This window comes from Sceloporus occidentalis, unplaced genomic scaffold (genome assembly GCF_023333645.1).
Source record: "Sceloporus occidentalis isolate IW3139 unplaced genomic scaffold, rSceOcc1.0.p SCAF_6, whole genome shotgun sequence".
NCBI lineage: Eukaryota > Metazoa > Chordata > Lepidosauria > Squamata > Phrynosomatidae > Sceloporus > Sceloporus occidentalis.
In genome coordinates, this window is record NW_028316986.1 from 96,588,612 (window position 1) to 96,608,093 (window position 19,482).

A 19,482-nucleotide genomic window follows, 5' to 3' on the forward strand; every position below is an offset into this window, starting at 1 on the left:
GAGGACTGGTGAAGGCATATAAAACCTTTCTCTGAAGTCTTTAATATGACATAGTTGTTCCATATTTGTAAGTCAACAGTATGTGAAAATCCCATTGAAGTTCAGTCTGAAGCAGTCACAGGAGAAAGTCAGTGCTTAGGTTACTTTGTCACTTCCACCACATACTTTAGGAATCACTGTAAACTTTTATGGAATTGCTGGGAAAAGGTACTGAATGACTGTGGTCAGGATATGCAGAGGGAAGAGACCTGTTGTGCAGGCATGCCCTGTATGTTCTTGTTGTTGTTGTGTGCTTCAAGTGTAACACATCACTTATGTTTTATAGATGGAAATAAGGGCATACTTATAACTTTCCTGCTGTACTGACTGTTGTTGTGTGCCATCAAGTCATTTCCCACTTATCGCAACCCTAAGGCAGGATTTTCTTGGCAAGTTTCTTCAGAGGAGGTAAGCCACTGCTATCCTCTGAGACTGAGAGAATGTGACTTGCCCAAAATCACACAGTGTCCAAGCTGGGTGAGATGGGATTTGAATCCTGGCTGAGCTGGGATTTGAAGCCTGGTCTCCAGAGTCATACTGCAGCAGTCAAACTACTACACCATGCTGGTTCACTAGAGGTGCCTATTCTCAGCTTCCCAGGTTCAGGAAAGGAGAACCAGCTGCTGGCCTCAGTTAAAGCTTTTGCAGTTGGGCAGGCAAATAGGCCAACAAAGGATCATTGAGTAAGGGGAGGATCTGGAAGGTAAAAGAGGCAAGACAGCTGAAGGACTGCAGAGGTGTTACACATCTTCTTTGGACTTGAGATGCAAGGGAATGGACAGTGATCAAGGACTTGTGTAACAGCTTGTCTTGGCTGCCTGGGTGGAGAGGATATACACAAGAGAGCTGTAAGCCCAGAAGGCGCTGGGAGACAAAGGAGCTTACAGTTCTGCTTAAATAACCTGGCTTACCTCATTCGAATTCAAGCCTAAATCGGGTTGCAGCCCGGGTCCCAGGTGAGCTCTGGCGACCATTTTTCCAAGTTGGAAAGCTCCCAGCTTTGAAATAAGGCTGCCAGAGCTTGCCTGTACTCACCTGGTGGCTTCAGTAGCAAAATCCTTGTGGTAGGACCTGGTTGCTTCCCAATTTATGCTTGAATTCGGATGAGGTAAGCCAGGCTATTTAAGTGGAACAATAAGCTCCAAAGCCAGGCAAGTTTTGTTGTTTGTTGTCAATTGCCTTTGAGTTGACTGTGACTCATGGTGACCCTATGGATGAGACATTTCCAATATCCTCACTTCTCAACCACTTTGCTTAGGTCCTGCAGGCTCAGGGCTGTGGTCTCCTTGATCCATCTGGCAGTGGTCTTCCTCTCTTTCTACTTACCTCCACCTTCCCCAGCATTATTGTCTTTTTTAATGAGTCATGCTTTCTCATTATGTGGCCACAACTTAGTCATCTTGGCTTCAAGGGAGAGCTCTGGCTTGATCTGTTCTAGAACCCATTTATTTGTCTTTTTGACTGCCCACAGAATCCTTAGCATTTTTCTTCAGCACTGTATCTCAAATGAATTGATTTTCTTTCTATCAGTTTTCTTTACTGTCCAGCTCTTGCATCTGTAAATGGTGATGAGAAATACTATGGCTTGGATGATCCTAACTTCTGTGTTGGTAAAAAGAGGCCTGGGGTAGGAGATGAGAAGCAGCATTTTTCATCTTTTAAATACTTTCTCTTCATTGGTTTATTTGTGTTTTGCTTGTTCCTTGGGACTCTAAGGAGCTGCCTGGAGGTAGAGTCGGGGCATGGCATTCATACGACACATGCCCCGACTCCGCTCCCATGCTGTTGCCGCACGTCACTCCACACAACACACAGCAAAATGGCACTCCTCTGGCCCTGCATTTACACAATGCAGCACCAAAGGAGAGCCTTAAAACCACAGTGCCGCAGCAATTGCAACCTTTCCAGGGCGTAAAAAGGAGCTGTTTTTTGTGGCTCCTTTTTGCACCCTGGAAAGGCCAGATCGAGACTGTGGCATGTGGTTGCCATGGCCCTGATCTGGTGCAGTTGGAGGGGGCTGCAGGCTGCCCCTTAGAGGTGGTCTGCACAGCCTCCAAATCTCCCAATTTATTCCTTCCCAGGCTCCTCATCCTGTAATTACTTACCACAGTTCTACCAAGGACCTTATCCTGAGGTCACTTACCTGTGAAACATAGAAGCTCATCTGACAGCTACTTTCATTTGTGCATTGTCCAATTTCCTACTGGATGACTCTCTAAACTTAGAATAAAAACTTTTTGCTATGTGTGTGGCCCTGGGCATGATTGAAAAGGCATGCAAGCTTTTTTCCATGGAGCTATGACCTATGTAATCTATGTAAACCTATGACCTAAGTAAGGACTGGCTGCAGGGATGCACCCATAAGCCATCCTGCTTACATGGCACAACTAGGGAAAGGAGCAGCCTTTGCCTTCCAGGGTATGGATTCTCCACCAGTGCTATAATAGGATCTCAGCCATTGAGACTGGTTACTGGAAACCTATCAGAGGTTTAACTTCACAGGTGAGAGAACAAAACAAAAAAGAGGCATATTTTAAATGGCAGTGAGTCTATTACAGTCAGCCTGGTAAAAGAAGCCTTTTAGTGTCAGTAGATAATGAAAATACCAAGTTACCTATGACAGAGTTAAAATGATGTCATGACCTGACAATTTCTGTTCTGTGCTGACACATCCATGTGGAGCTTGGCTCAAAATTGCCTTCATGTAAATATAATAGGCTTGTTCCTCTGTGTGTGTGTGTGTGTGTGGGGGGGTATTTTTGCTCTTCTGAGAACTGTGTCTAGGAAATGTGTGAAAAACAGGAGGGGGTCATCAAAACTTGGAAACTTGTATTTTCCCCATTTATTTTTTAAAATGCAAATTACACTAGTTAGTCAAAAAAAAACCACCTTCTGTTAAAAATACATTCAGAATTAACAAATGACTATAACAAAAAGAGACATTTGAATTGTTAACACTTGTCTTCTGAATATTTGGAATTATAATAACAACAAAAAAGCCCAGCCTAGAAAAATAACATTCTTCACTGGATTTTGAGGAGGATACAGCTGTACAATTCAACAACAGTATTTCAGATATTCTCACACTACTGTGCTCTAAAATTCTTTCCATAGCAGATGTGTCCATTAATTTATTCTCTGTAGCAGTTGACAGTCCTGAAATTATTTTGGTGGTAGTAATTTAGCTGCAATCCAAGCATGTATGAAGACCTAATATTAAATGTATATGTATTATTTCTGTATACATGGCAGTGTTGCCACATTATCCATATAGAGTTCTTATCATAATGTTTTAATGCTCACAGGTTTTATGATTATCCAGCACTCTTGTAACAAAGGAGGAAATAATGTAATGGACCCCTGCATTTCTCTCCTCTTTTGATCACAGCAACACTATAAGCCATTTCATTTCGAGCAAATTTGTAATAGTGTGACTTTCTCTTCTCACCTTAGGCAGCAGTAATCCCCAAGATATTTCTTTTGTCTAACCTGAGGCCTGTCCACACCACACAACTACAGTGCTACTATCCCAATTTAACTGCTACGGTTCCATACTATTGAACCCTAAGGTTTGTAGTTTGGTGAGGCACTAGATCTCGCTGGTAGGGAATTCTAACTACCCTTCCCTAAACTGCAGATTCCTGGAATCCATAGGATGAAAACACAATAGTTAAAGTAGCATAGTAATGTTATAATTGTGTAGTGTAAATGGGCTCCTGGTTTGAGAGTGGACAGAGTTCTCCCTTCTCTGATTTCTTTGACTAATTCAAATCCTTCAATTTTATTTTCCCACTAGTGCCATTCAGAGAAGGGCAGGAATCATATGGTTCTGCAGATGTTAAATGAAAATTCTCAGCATTAATCACCATTGGCTGTTCTGGTAGGGCTGCTGGGATCTGTAGTTCAATGACATCTGGAGGGTTTCAAAATCCCACCTCAAAGTGAAAAATGAGGAATCTTCATTTCACATCTAGGCAAACTGAGAGAAAGAACTGATGCTCTATCCCTCTTGCAATAGAAATCTATCCTGGATGCAGAAACATTCACAAATGAATAGTCTGGTGGCATCTTAAAGTTGAACATGATGCATTTGATGAAGTCCACACAAAGATTAGGCCAAATTAGACATGTTTGTCTTTAAACATGTGCTGCAAGCCACTTCAAGTAAAGGGACTTGTTGTCTTTCTCACCTTCATTTTCGTACTCATGCTTTTTTAAAAGACTTCTAGCCATAACAAGGGAAGCTACTGTGCTACAGAAAAACAGGTGGTACTGAATGGTAGTCCTGGTTAAGTAAGCCTGGAACATTTGGCTGTAAGTCAGCAAAGGGTCCCATACCATTTATGGAAGTCCTTGTTTCATAGATGTTTATAAATATTCTCACTTATCTGGCAATACTGATGAATGGGCACAAAACGAATAAGAAAGGATTGTAATTTCTGTTTCTCATTTAGTTTGGTCCTATACTGCCTAGAATTCCCCTACCCTCCCAAACATACACACACACACAAACAGAGCAGGATATTTGTGGCAAATATGATACATTCTAGGAAAGATCCCTTTTATGATTTCCAGCAGCAGCAATATGATAGCTCTTTCCTAATGGATATCACTCCAGTCATGAGATACAGAGGTAGCAGAATGACATGCTCATTCAAGAAGGAGCAAAGCATGGGCTGATGAAATGCCACAGGTTAGTCAGCTCATACTGAATTATTCTAAACTGAATCACGAGCCTCACGTTTGCTAATAATGATGGAAAGCAAGCTGTTATAATTTCTGTGTATATGATTCTATGAGTAAGAGAAATAGGCATAGTTATTTCTTTGAAAGTGTTTAGTAAGGGTGAACCACTATATAGATCAAACAATGGCTCCTCCAGAAACTCTACTATCACCTTTCAACAGCCCAGAAGTCTGAGATATGTAAAGGCCAACAATTTTAAAACAGCCAGTGTAAGAAATAAGGTTAAGGACACTGTTTTCATGCAACATATTCCAGACAAATGGCACTAGTAGTTAACTGACGGTTTATAGAAGTAGTGTCTTTTGGTCCTGGCCTAAAATGGTGATTCAGCAAAGAAGCAAGATAATGGAGCATCCTCAAAAGCTACACCAATGTGACATCATTAATGATGATGCCATGCCAGCACTAGTGTAGTTACAATGAGGCAAATACTTAAGGTTCTGACAGTTGATGTCACAGGATTTACAGTTTTGGAATTTATATGTTCTGACCACTGTACAACGTGAATGTTATCATTATTATAGATACACCCACTTCCATGCACACCACTGGACCAATGTTACTTGAACTGGAATATGCATTTTTGTTTTTCTAATGAACTTCTGTTCTGTTGTGATCAGATTTATTCTTTGTGACATATTACATCCATGCAAGACATCAAAGAGTAGGGTGGTGGAAGGAGAGTTGAACAGAATGATTTATGTAGGGACACACAGTGAGAATTGTTATGGAGGAGTATAGATTTTATAGGCCACAAAGAACTGAAAAGATGGGCAAGTGTACAAAAAAGTTGCTTGACAAATACTTGGCAGACAATCTGTCCCTGCCAAGAAGAAACTTTGCCCAACAAGTGCCTGAGGCTGATGTATCTGAAAGGTTTAAATAAAGAAATGAGGGCAATTCAAGTTCTAAAAAAGCCTGAGCAAAATATTCCTTTCTAATGAAAAGCCACTGACGTGACTGAATATACAGCTCAAATTCAGAACAAACAGACGCTTCTAGGAGTCAAGAGTATTTCATAAAGACATTGACCTACTAGTAAAGTTTCCAAAGGCATCTTCTTGCCAACTACATAACAGCACAGGATTTTTTTTGAGCCACAATAATACAGGAAGATAAGATACACACTCTAACACACAACAGATCCCCCAACCACAAAAAAGATCTTCAAAAATGTCACCAATGCAACTACTCCCACCCCAACTAAAAATAGAACAAAATCCAGAAAGAAAGGTTTTATATGCTGCAGTTTTTCATTTTTTTTAAAAAAGCTCACTTACATAGGATTCTCAACTGGAATTAGTTATAAAAGAGTAAACATAGTGAATACATATTCAGTTGGCCTCTGTTGATAGAAATATGCAGATGTCTTAGTCATCAGTAAAAGACATAGAGTCATTTATAAAAGCACCTATAGTGCACAAATACAAACAGTGGGGTTAAGGAGCACTGTTTTTGCTGTTTCTTTATAGTTATTAATTTCATAAGAGTTCATTTTCCTGGCATTTCCAACTCTTTACTGATCCATTTTTTTCAGAAATAATTTAGATGTGTTCTGGAGACTTCACAGCAAAGCATTTTTTCCTCTGGCATCAGATATGTTTTTTATACAGCGAACTTTGGTACTGCTGGGGAGCAGTCTATCACTTGACACAGCCTTAGAAATGTTTTACAATTAATGAACAGCATGGTTGAGCCTAAAGGAAGTTATTTCAGAAAGCCCACACCGAATTTCTCTGATGTGCAACTTAGGATGGGTTAAGGCAAGTATGTATTATACAGCCTTTAGGGCAAACAACTTGCTGTCTATTGACTTCTCTTTCCAGGTCATCACAGTATGTTTAGTAGTTATTGACTGAGAAAACAGGTCCGGACAGAGTACAAAAGATCCCCCATAAGAACCAAAATGATTGAGACAATTTTATAACTGAGAGGCAGAAGTAGATGGGGGGAAGAAGGTAGACAGTGGCCAGAAGATGGTGCCACTGCTTCTCCTTTTGAATTGTCTGTATATGAATTTGGAAAATCCAAGCTGGGAGAGAAGAGATCTTGTGCAATGTTGTCCATATTTATTAGAAACCAAGGCGCCCGTCTCTGAGTATTCCTGTTCTATTATAGGTTATAATAGAGGTCTTTTAGAATCCATAGGAGGTCATGTCAGAATCCAATCTTTGATTGGTCTTTCAGTCCCACTCCAGACTTCTTTGTTTCTATTTTGACCTAAAAGGGTGGTGGTGGTGGGAGGGGGGGATAAAAAGAGAAAAAGATATTTCACAAGTCTGTTTCATACTGTTGGACTTTGGTTAAATATACTTTTCCAAAATCTTCAAACAAGTAGTGCAACATTTAAGTTTATGTTAGAATAGAGTACAAAAATGCATTTATAACCAAGTTTATATTAGATTCAGACATTTATAAGGCTTACAATTCTCTGTACAGTAAATGCACAAGAGTGAGATAGTTTCTTCCCCTTCATTATGCTTCCATTACTCCCTACATGTGGAGGAAATCTTTCTGAAGGAGGAAACTTCTTCTGTCAAGGGCAGCTTCAAACCTGGAAAATTAGGATGTGAAATTGATGAGAGCTTCTATGAAGATCACTAGTATGGAACGAGACCAGCTGACCCCTTGATTGATTGATGTTACTGTTTTTAGATTCTTATGTTTTTATTTATTTATTTTTTTACTGTGGTTTTAATGGTGCTGTAATTTTAACCTTGTTGTGATCCCATTTCGATCCATCGGGAGAGGCGGAAAGATAGAAATAAAAATTATTATTATTATTATTATTATTATTATTATTATTATATTCTAAGGATGGAAGAAATGATCATGTTCAGAAGTCAGGCTCCATGTGTAAAGGGTGATGGAAAGGTTCAAAGACTAGCATTCTTCTCCTTTTACAATATACTATGTATTGATTGTTAGGGCCTTAGAAGATGCACACTTCCAAAACAATTCTAGGTTAGCTGCAGGAGTCAATAGGTTCTTTAAGGTTGAACCTATAGGCTAGTTGGTTTTTACAAAATTATTATCTTGAATTATCTGTTTTCTTGAACAAAGTGCTAAACTACACTAGGGGTTCACAATGTCAGGGGCTCCACAGGCTGATCTTCTGACCTGGGACCTTCTAGGGGCCACACAGTCTAACAACCATGTTAAAAAAAGAAGTGGCTAAATTATATATTTTTATAGAATTATACTTTTTAATGTCAAAGAGTGCAGGAGAGGCTCCCAAAAGAGGCAATTCACTCCCCTATCCCTGAAAAAAGGGAGTTTAGTGAAGTCTTGGGAGATTATTGCACAGATGTTTTTACCTTGGCTATGCACAGGACAGGATTGGGACGGAACGGGGAAAAACAGGTCTTATCACACAGAAAATATCTGCTGTGTTGCCACTCAACCATCACCTGTCTCCCGAGTGCTCTGCCTACTGATTTTGGTGGTACAGAAATCTTCTGTACCACCAAAATTGACCAGCACAAAATTGGGGGACAGATGATGGTCGGACAGCAGCACAGCAGCAATTTTCTGTGCGATAACACCCATTTTTCCCCATTCCGCCCTGATGTCATCCCATGCCTGGCCAGGGCAAAAATGGCCATGCTATAATCTCCTTTGAGGTATGTTGGAAGCCACAAAACAACCTTGAACGATAAATGTAGCCCCAAGAATGCATGTTTCCCACTATGGTCATGTTCAGAGAACAGTTGTCAAGATTATTATGGCAGTGATATTAATCCAGTCACAGGTCAGAGGAAAATTCACCTGGCCTGGATCCCTCTTTCCCCTGTACAGTCCTCTGTAACAAGTGTTTGGGGTTGGGAGAGACTGACAACCTCAAGTATCTATAAAGGATTTGAGGAAGACAGAGGGGAAAGAGTCACCCTCTCTGCTCACTTCTTGCCTCATGGGGCAATAAACAGAGCACGACAGTAGAATATGTCTTTGATTCACCCATGTCATCCAGGCCCCGTGAAAGGATACCTGGATCAGGCAAACTTGTCAATATCTTGTTTGTAAAACACAACTCTAGGGCAAGGCTATGAAGCTAAATGCTGTTATATTTTCTGACTCTTAGGGGCACAAAGGTTATGAATAAACAGTGTAGCATTCTAGCATTTCTCCTCTGACATCCATGGAAGAAGACCAACAAGTGAGTGAAGTTGCTATGCAGCTGGCTCAGAAACACAACACTTCTCCTATGAATCAATCTGAATTATTTCCATAGGATCTAAAACAGAACTTGGAAAAAGATTCCTTTTTGGAGTATAACTCCCAGAATATGCTAGCTATACTGGTGTATTCTGGGAACAGTAGTTTAAAAGATAAAATTTCTGAACTCTAGTCTAAACCTAATGCTAGTCTCAAGGATTCCCCTTCATAAAGCAAATAGCCTGCAACTAGGCTGCCAGACAATCCAAATGATAGATCACATCATGGCTGAAAGACCTCAAAGAATGACAGAAAAATTCTTCTATACTGATGAACTGTTCTTGTGCAATTTTTCCAATACATTAGGCAACTACTGTCATCACAAATTTCTCTGGTTCTTTTTCTGTCTTTCCTTGCAAAAATAAATTTATGTAAGAAGATGGACTCTCTAAAGTTTGAATGTCCACAAATGTATGACCTTTAAATAAATTCCTAGACTTGAGGGAAAACTCTGATCATTCAGTGCATTTGATTATCCCACAGTTCAAATATTGTAGGACTTTATTTTTCATAAACCAATATTGCAGTTATAGCTGAGGTTGCATTACATTTGGCACTAGCAATTCTGTATTTTTGCTTTCTTGTTGACATGCCAAAAACTATCACTGTGAGACTTGATTGAAATGGGTGATACCATCACAGCTGAATTCCATGGACCAAATGTAATGGGCATAAGGGCTGTTAGTTTATCATGCATTTGCAGGTACAAATTTATCATGCATTGGCAGATACAAATTTTTGCTCAACCTGGCAACTTGTACAGTATCCTCAGAATACAAGTCCTTCACAATAATATGCCTAGAAAAATCCATGTAATCTTGCACTCCAGAGAAACCCACCCCTCACCCAATTTCTCCTCTCCTATTAACACAAAATTGGCACAGGACAAAAAATAGGGGAGTCCTATGGTGCTTTGTAACGTCAAAGGCAGGCATTTGGTGGCTTGTAAAACTAACTGTACTCATCAATCTCTAGACTGGGAGGAAGACTGTGTGTTACCCCATAGTCCCCTGTAGCCCTCCCAGCAGGCAGGAGGAATGTACAAGGTCAGCACAGATTGCCTACACAAAAGCACAAAAAGGTGTAGAACATAGGAAACATGCTATCTTTCCTCCCTGATCCTAACTCCTGACTAATTCCTGACTGAAGTGCCAAGTACTGTGTATCTTCTCCCTCAGCTTGTTTGTGAGAAAGGTCCTTCATGCTGGAAGTTGATGGAACGAGACATACTGACACAGCCAGTAAAATACAAGCAAGGACAAATATACAAGCTATATAGAACTCCGTTCCAAAAACCTCTAGTGTGAAAGTCTACTTGATGTACACATGGTGTACACCTTCTGAATGGTCAGGTAACCAACATTCTGAAAGTATACTTCAAAAATATCACTGGATCAGAAGGTGAGGGTGAGAATGTCAATATATCTTTTTCATATGGAAAAATGCCACACAAAGAAAACAAGCATGTCACCGATGGAAGTTAAAGCATTCTCACTCATCACATGCTAGCTTTCCATCTTTGTTTGCCTGCTTTGGACACAGATGACTGTTCAGCTGTGCAATTCCCCCACCTACACAGTAAAGTACAATATGGAGGTGGTTATACAATCTGCTTTTTCTCAGTGTAAATCAGCTCTTAAGAGTTTAGTATATGACAGTGGATTTTGTTGCATTACTGGAAATATAAAGCAACAGAGCAGTTTTATTGTCTTCTGTACATGCTGCAATCTCCTACAAGTTCATAAGGCAACAGCAGAGGAGCAGAACAAAAGCAAAAAGGTCACAGGGATTTAAATGTTCTACTCATACTTCCTTGTTCTCAGCTGTAAGCTTAAAAATTATGTTGATTTCTTTTGCCCTACAGCTTCAGTGTTCCCCCCAGTAAGCTCAGTACCATAAATAAAATCAGCTACTTTCAAAGCAAAGAACATAAAAAGAATGGGATAATATCTCAGCCAGAAGGTTCCATATGTTGATGGCAAAGTATACGATATAAAGAAAGAAATGGGATTAGAATTGCCCTAAGTACCTAGGAGCCACAAAGAGTGACTGGAAGAAATAACATCTTGTAAGTGTACAACACTGACAAAAGTGAAAAAAAATGTTTCTTGGGGCACAAGCAGGTGAGAAACTACATTTTGAGGAAGGTGCTTGCATTGCATAGACATCCTGAAGCTGAGCCGTAATCCTAGGATCACTTATTACTATTTGTGCTTTCCACCCTAAAGTAAGTTAAGGCTGATTCAAATACATGGTCATCAACACAGAAGCTGCTAGACAATATATTTTGCCTGCATCAATACTTGAAAGCATGTCATCATGTGGCTAGTCCAATCTCATGGAATGTCTGTTTTAGTGCTGCATATTCTTGGGAACTGCTGGAAATGGCATGGAACCACTCTGTGTATTTGTGCCAAGCCATATGGTAGAAAGTTCAAAATATAAAATTTTCTGCTTGTAAAACATGACCCATATGATGTAAATGAAATTATATTTAGCATTTGTATTTTTAAAGGATTTAAGTGGGCATTCCCTGTAAAATATGGATGTTTTCCTGAAAAATGCGAATTTGGTTTGATTTGTTCAGGTATTGCTAGTTGTCATAGGTTATCATCTGATGAGAACATAAAGATGCATTTTAAAAATAAAGCAAAAAAAATACATATTCTTTGTTGTTGCTGTATGCCTTCAAGTTGTTTCTGACTTATGATTATGCTAAGGTGAATGTATCATGAAGGTTTCTTGACAAGGTTTGTTGAGAGGAAGTTTAGTATTGCCTTCACCTGAGCATGAGATCATGTGCTTGCCCAAGGTCACCCAGTGGGTTTCATGGTGGAGCTAGGAATCAAATATACCTAGAAAACTACTCATTTGTGCTTAATATAATCATACATAATATACTAAGCACAAATGAGTACAGTAATTTCCTAGGAATACACAAAGCAGCCTTACACCAAAAAAGTCATTGGTACAGTCCAGTTTAGTCTGCACGGACTGGTAACTCCTCAGAGCCTTAAGACTTTACCTTGAGATTTCTGGGGCTACACCTGAGACCTTCTACATACAAAGCCTCTGCTATAGCTGATTGATGGTTTGTCCTATTGCTACCGCTTACAATAAGTCCAATTTAATATTCCAATTAGGACTAGGGTCTTTAACACACAATCGTCCCCATTTACATTTAGGGAGGAATGTGTATGTGTTGATACTACCATCACTAATGGACATGCCAAGTTCAGGAGGAAACTTCATTCACATGTCAGAGCCTCCACAATTAATTTCCAGATCAGGATGACTACTCAGAAGCTTGTAGTCTGCATTATTAAGACTGCATAGTTATCTAAAGTCACAGATTATTTATTTTCACTTTATCATAGCTGAAGCACATTTCCACTCACTGCACTTAAAGTCAACTAGCTTAGTAACAATTGCCAGTCACTGGCAACACTAGCAAGGAACATACCAGTAGTGGATGCTGCACCTTGACTAGCAGGAATAAAAGAGGATAATGCTTGTTTCACCTTTGCCTTTACTATCCCTACTCCTTTAGAGGTGGGCTTCCCCACAGGATCAGGACCTGTGTTAGCTGGTGGAAGACTAAGACTGATTGCTGATCACAGCCAGCTATTTCCTCCCTGCCTTCATCCTCCTGGTTGGTGAGGCACCAGCAGTGCCAGCCAAAGTTGGTGAATCATCCTTTGGGGTTGTTACCCCATTGGATCACCACTTCATGGAGATGCAAGAGCACCAATCCTTCCTCATATGGAGAATGGACATAGACCTTGGATGAAGGATAGGGTGTGGTAGAAAAGCACCACACAGCGCGTGCCGGGGGGGGGGGGTAACTGTTGAGTCCACCTCCAGGGTCTCTGGCTGAGAGACAAGGACAGGGGGGAAATTGGCTTTATTCAAAGAAGAGCTAGGCGGAGAGCTGCTACTTGTTTTGTGTTTGTTTTGTTGTACATGTGCTTAGGAAAATCCCATGGGAGGTAAGAGGAATGGGATATCATCTTGGTATAATCTCTAACAGAGTGTGGCATGATGCCCGGGCTAAACATGTCAGATAAGGGAAAGGCTAGCTAGATATTTGAAATCTATTCTGTGTTTTAGTCCATTCTCCTCCTTCAAGATCCAAAACCACTGCGCCCTCTGGTCTATTCATGCTGCTCTTTAATCCCATTCACAATAAAACAATTGTTATTCATGACCTGATTAAAGATAAAGGGGCTGACTTCGTATGCCTTACAGATATCTGGGTGGATAAGCCTGGTTTAAGTGGATCTGTCCCAGGTTTGTTCACCCAGGTACTCAATCAAACTAGATCGGGGGAAGGAGTGGGTGGGAGGAGCTGCTATTATCCATAAGCATATGATCCATGCTTCCATGTACCTCATGTGGAAACCCATCCAGCCTAACACCTGTTTTGAAGGTTTATATCTTCTACACTGAGGTTGTCTGGACAACCTTGACTTCACAATGTCTGGACAATGTTGGCCACATGAGGACATACCCTGGATCTGGTGGTTTTTGTTTTTTTGTTTTTGTTTTTTTTTGCTGTAGAGCTAATGGAGAATGATCTTTTTTGGGTGGGTGGGTGGACTATAAGGGAGTTTCAACAAATCCTTTCTTGTGAAGTTTGGTTTGGTGGTAGTAGATCCTCCCTGCAGGGATGGGGAACCAATTAAAATGTTCTGCCCATGAATACTTGGGGAATCTAAAGGATTCCTGAATATCGTAGGTGATAGGGCTGGTGATTCAGTCAAGGTCTTGGTCTCACTATGGAATGATGAGGTAGAAAGGGACACTGATGACAATTGTTGCTAAGCACACTATCCAGTCCTTAAGTCCTGCCTTGCAATGCCATTAAAATAAACATATATATTTGGTAGGGAGGAGATAGAAAAGTAATGTTCATTTAATGAAAGCCATTCATTAACTCTGGCTTTTTCCAATGATGCCACCTTTCACTCTTACAATCTTTTAATAGTCCCTCTGGCATAGGGTACCTTAGAAGTTTAATACTCACATATACATGGGCTGTAGCTGTAAATGAGATGTCTTCTGTGGGCCCTGATAGCCATATGAGTCAAATCCACCTATAAAATCAACTGGAAAAAAAAAGAAGAGGAAATTGCTTTCATTTCTGGCATCATTCACAGAAGAGATAGGCATTATCATTTAAAAACAAGCTTTCACATAGATTTCCTTAGTCATGCCTGAAAGGCTGATCCCCTCCTTAGTGTATTAAAACAGCCATGATTGACTGTGGAGGATGAAGGCAGAGTGCAGCATCTGTACTTAAAGGACTATACAGAAAGTGGGCTTTCATCACTGTCATTTGCAGATTTACAATGATTTATTTACACAACAGAAACGATTAAATGGAGACAGTAATAGGGCCTGTATGCCCCTACAGGCTGTTGGGTTCTTCCCAGATGCTTCCAGCATATTCACTGTACCACTGCTTCTAGCCTTTGAAGAAGAAGGCATAAGCAAACCCACTCTGAACAAATCTTGCCAAGGAACCCCTGTGATAGGTTCACTGTAGAGTTGCCACGCAACTTGAAGGCATACAACAACAAAGTTGCTCACGACTCTCCCAGTTGCTATGGTCCTCGACCATTGGCTATGCTGGCTAGATTGGACTGCAGCTGGAGTCCAAAAATATCCAGAAAGCCAAATATTCCTCAGCCCTAGGCTCTTTCCAGAGAGAACTGGCAAAGATTTTCCAAGGGAACTTCACTACTGTTTCCTTGTCTCACCATGATGCTGCACAGACAGAAACCTCTTTAAAATGCCACTGAGGACAACTGCTTATTTTAACATGTTCAAGCAGTTTGCTTAGTAGACAGTTTAATCTTTGCACTGCATAAATAAGTTTTTTAAAAAATAGAATCATAGAATTGGAAGGGGACCTGTGGACACTACTGGATCATGCTCAATTTATGGTCAACAATAATCCAAAGGAACTTTTTGCATATTGTACTGCTGAATTGTCTATCCCCCATCATATACCTATACCTATGCATTTGGTTTTATGTAGTTTTGCATTTGTTTCTGTTGAATTTCATTTTATTACCATAATTACAGACCAGATTTCTAATTTATCAAGGTCCTTTTGAATTCTGTTCCTCTCTTCAAATATGTCCCTCAACCCCATCATCTAAATCAATTATAAAATACTGAAGAGCATTGACTCCAGGACAAATCCTCAGAGCACTCCACTTGAAACCTCCTTCCAATATGAACCTCAGCCACTGATGACAACTCATTGGGGATGGCTTTCCAACCAATTATGTCTCCATGTGATGGTGTTTTTATCTTTTTCATATTTAGTCAGTTTGCTAATCAAAATATCATGTGGAACCTTATCAAATGCTTGGCTGAAATCCAAATAAATGACATTCCCACCATTCCCACCATCTAATAAACTAGTGGACAAATTAAAAAAAAGGCATAAGTTTAGTTTAGCGGGATTTGGTCTTGACAAAACCCATGTTGGTTCCTACAAATCACTGCATTGCCATCAAGATACTTGCAAACAGATTCCTATATAAGTTCTAATATTTGTCCTGGTATTGGGGTCAGCCTACCTGGCCTGTAGTTTCCTGAATTTTTTTAAAAAAACTTTTCTTGAAGAGTGGGATAATGTTGGCTCATCTCCAGTCCTCTAGCACTTCATCCATTATCCAAGATTTCTCAAAACTGATGGCAAGTGCTTCTTCGAGTATGTCAGCAAGTTCCTTCCATACTCTGAGATGAAGTTCATTCGGCTCTGCAGATCTGAATTCATTTAGCTTAACTAGGTGATTCCTGACTATCAATCTTGATTTGTAACCTATATTCCTTGCCAGTATCTCTGCTGATGCATGGAAACATATACTCTCTTTTTGTATGTTTCCCCCAGATGTACTGCCAGTCAACCACTTCGGATGATTCAGAGTATTAATGATCTGAGAGATTCTGCATCAGATTGTTTCTGGCCTGGGAGTGGAACACAGTGATGATGCTTCAGGATGATTGTGGCCCAAGTCTTTGTAAACTGTGGAACAATTTGATCTCTACCACCATGACAGTCTGCTAGTTAGTTTCACATTATCTTTGCTGCCCAGACTGAGCTAGAAGTTGTATATGGCTTTATTCCTCTACCCACAAACCCTCTGCCAATTGCTGCCCTTTCTGCTGGGTATTTTATCTAGCCAGTACCTAAAGTCATTAAAATTATCCAATGGCTCCTTAGTTCAAATAGTATTGGCATGGAGTGAATAAATAAATAAGGCTTATTGGTCAATGTCTGCAGATGCTCTAATCCTAAACTCATTCATCCAATGCACTTTCGAGATATCTCTGTTTTTTTTTAAAAAAAAAATCATCTAAGATTATCATTATCACCCACCACCACCATTGGGCCTCTAATTGTATTTTTTCTTCGGGAACAAATCTAAACGTGCAGAGACATAATCCCACTGATGTGAAACATCAAAAGCTTAGACAAATTTATTTTAGGGAGAAATGATCTTAAATTTCATGCAGCCGGATCATACGTGTGCTTATCCAGAAGTAAGTCTCACTGATGATTTCAATGAAACCTTCTCCTTTGTGCACAAGACTGCACCATTTGTCTGTCAGTAAATATGTAGATTACTCAGGCATTCAAGTGCTAAAATATATACATTACTTCTAACTATATGAGTACTTGTTCCTTCTCTGACAGATGGCCACAGTGGCCAGGCTGCCTGCTCTGCTGCTACTCTGTGTCTTTTTCAAACACCTATCAGACAGAATGAGTTGGCAAGTACTCTGCCCACTGTAGCCTTCTAGCAGTGGCACAAACATTTAGCATCTGTTCCTTCCAGCTGAAATGAATACATTATTGATTCCAAAAATCATTTATCTGTTGTAATATATATTAATGAATCTGCAGTTTCTTTAGAGAAATCATTTCACACTCCACATTACCCACAACACCACACCATCAGAAAAACAAATAACTTCTTAATAATAATTTATTTGTATCCCGCCTCTCTCTGTATTGGATCGAGGCGGGTAACAACAAACATAAAATAGTTTTAAATAGTGACAATGATGAAAATAAGAATGGAATTGAAAGGACTTGGCTTTTTTAAAAATATATATATCTATAAGTGTCAAAAATAACTGTGTCACAGACCTTATTTTCAGTATTACTAATATGCCTTGGTTGACACTGTCTTTTACCACTAATGAAAAGAAATAAAGATGAAAGTACATTATGTTGAAGGGACCTTGGAGTCTTTTTATATATTTCGCAATGGGCAACAATTGCAATTTTGGGAATGAGGATCTCCTGTCTTGATGGAGGCAAGGTCGAATTCACACCGCCAGTTTACATAATGATTATTTCACATCATAAATGTAGCATCTGTGATCCTTCCATTTGATGAATGTTGCCTGGATCCATTGAAAAGGCTCTGACCTTGCCAGGTGAACCAAAGTTTTAAATAATGAGCTGTTTTGTGATGACAATGATCTTCACATAAAGAACACACTTGAACAAATATACTGTAATGTGTTTTTCTGGTCACAAAGTCAAGGCTAAAACAGAGCAGAAATATTTTATAAGTCAAAAAAGTCAAGCCATTTTTGGTACTCAATGTAGCTGTTTCTGCGCATTTCCAGTCTGCGAAAAAGGAAAGGCCCACTTCTGATGCCACAAGTTGATTCATATTCATGCTAACAATATCCACACTACACTTGGCTTGCTAAACTGTTCTTTTTTGTGCAAGCAGCTTCCTCCCAATGAACCGAAAGCCAAGCGTTACTATGTAGGAAGCTCGGGATATGTTATGCAGTGGCAGTATAGCTGTTTCCTCTGGGGAAAAAAAAGCCAGATCTAGGCTATACAATTTCTCTAGAACCGGTTTTAAGTTAGATGTTTTGATTCAGTTTGACAGCCAAAAAAGTCCCCCCACCAAAGAAATGGCAACTAGCCTAACACAAAGAACTTGTTGGCACAGGTAATTGTAGGGATTGAAAGCTTAGCAAAGGGCAGAAACAGGTTGTCTTAGAAAAGGAGGAACCAGGTAGGAAGGAAATAATTTACATAAAGCAAAACCATTATCTATCCAACATGGTCACAAATGTTAACTGAACTGAAAGTAAAGAATGAGCTAGCCACAGATAATCTGTGCCCAGCACAATGAGGCACTCAGCTATTCCTTTCTCATAATAAGGGTGAGGCTTCGTGTTTATGTTGGGTTTAAACTATATGAGTCACATCCTAAGTTGTGAGGAACATCCGTCTGTCTGTGCCAACCATCACCACCATGGAATGGATATATGCACATTTTTTTGTGGTTCACAGATGTGGCAAGTCAATGCAAATATTATATTTTGCAGTGAGGAGACCACCAAGGTGGGATCATTTTTCATTTGCCTTCACATAGAGTGAAACATAACCGAATAACCTGCTCTGTAATATATTTACTTAAAGGGATTGAAATAGTTTATAGATGTTGAGGCAAAGAGGAACAATAAAGGTCATTCATTATAGGCATATTTACTCAGATGATTAGATGATATGTTTAACAGACAGTGCCTGAGGGCACTTTCCTTTAATTTGCCTTCAGGCTAATTATGGAAATGCAATGTAAATAAATTAACATCTACAAGAAAGTGAGGGAAATGCCTTATTTTGCCTGCCTTCCCTAAATCTGAGTTTACTGACATGTTCAGTGCTTCTAGATACAGGTATGACAACTACTGGAAAAAAAAAATCCAGAGTTTGCCACCTGTTTCCTTTCACAGATGAACACCTATCCATATCCTTGGTTAAAAAAAAATCAGGGCATAAGTGAAGACCAGTTACAAGTCTAGAAATCATTTTTAAGCATTAAGATCTTCTTAATTCCCAAAGTGATGCCAAAGTAACTCATCAGCTGTCTCTCTTGAACAGATGCATACTCTGAAAACAATTCCACTGCCACCCCAGGGTCATAATTTCCAAAGTTTATTTCAAAAGTCCTACATAAACACATGGACTATCATTATCAAATACAGGACTAACCCCTTAATGTTTTTGTCAAATACAGCAGCATGAAGAAAGAATGGAGACAGGAACTCTCACTAAAGATAATGTCAGTTCCCATTTCTCACACGTATGTAAGAATACACAAAAGTGTATTGTTTAAAAACACTTCTTTTTATATAAAATGAAGATTGGTCAACTTATAAAACAATATTTAAGAAACAAGATGGTAAACTACAAATACAATCTCAATAGGAATTAGCAGAAGAAGAATATAAAATGAATTGGTTTACGTATATACAAATTCTGGAATGCTACAAAATGGATAATAGGATGTTTGGATTTGAGGACAAAGAACTGGATATTAACAAAGTACAAAAAAACCCCCCAAAAAATAATTGGAAAATTTTATAAGAATTTGTTAGCAATTGAGTTGGAAGATGAAGTAGTTAAGGAAGAGATGATAAATTGGGCTA

General features: G+C 39.4%; 1 protein-coding gene across 3 annotated transcripts in view; it reads right to left on the reverse strand.

Annotated features, from left to right (window-relative positions):
• Positions 1-2,882: 2,882 nt before the first annotated feature.
• The window catches only part of NKAIN2 (sodium/potassium transporting ATPase interacting 2), a 716,483-nt gene continuing 699,883 nt past the window's right edge, over positions 2,883-19,482 (reverse strand). For all 3 annotated transcript variants that reach the window (XM_089530445.1, XM_089530447.1, XM_089530444.1), the window contains 2 exons: positions 14,027-14,108; positions 2,883-7,005 (listed from right to left, as the gene is read on the reverse strand). In XM_089530445.1, coding sequence (XP_089386571.1) covers positions 6,996-7,005; positions 14,027-14,108 — 92 coding nt within the window. In that variant the 3' untranslated portion in view covers positions 2,883-6,995. The remainder of the gene's footprint in view (positions 7,006-14,026; positions 14,109-19,482) is intronic.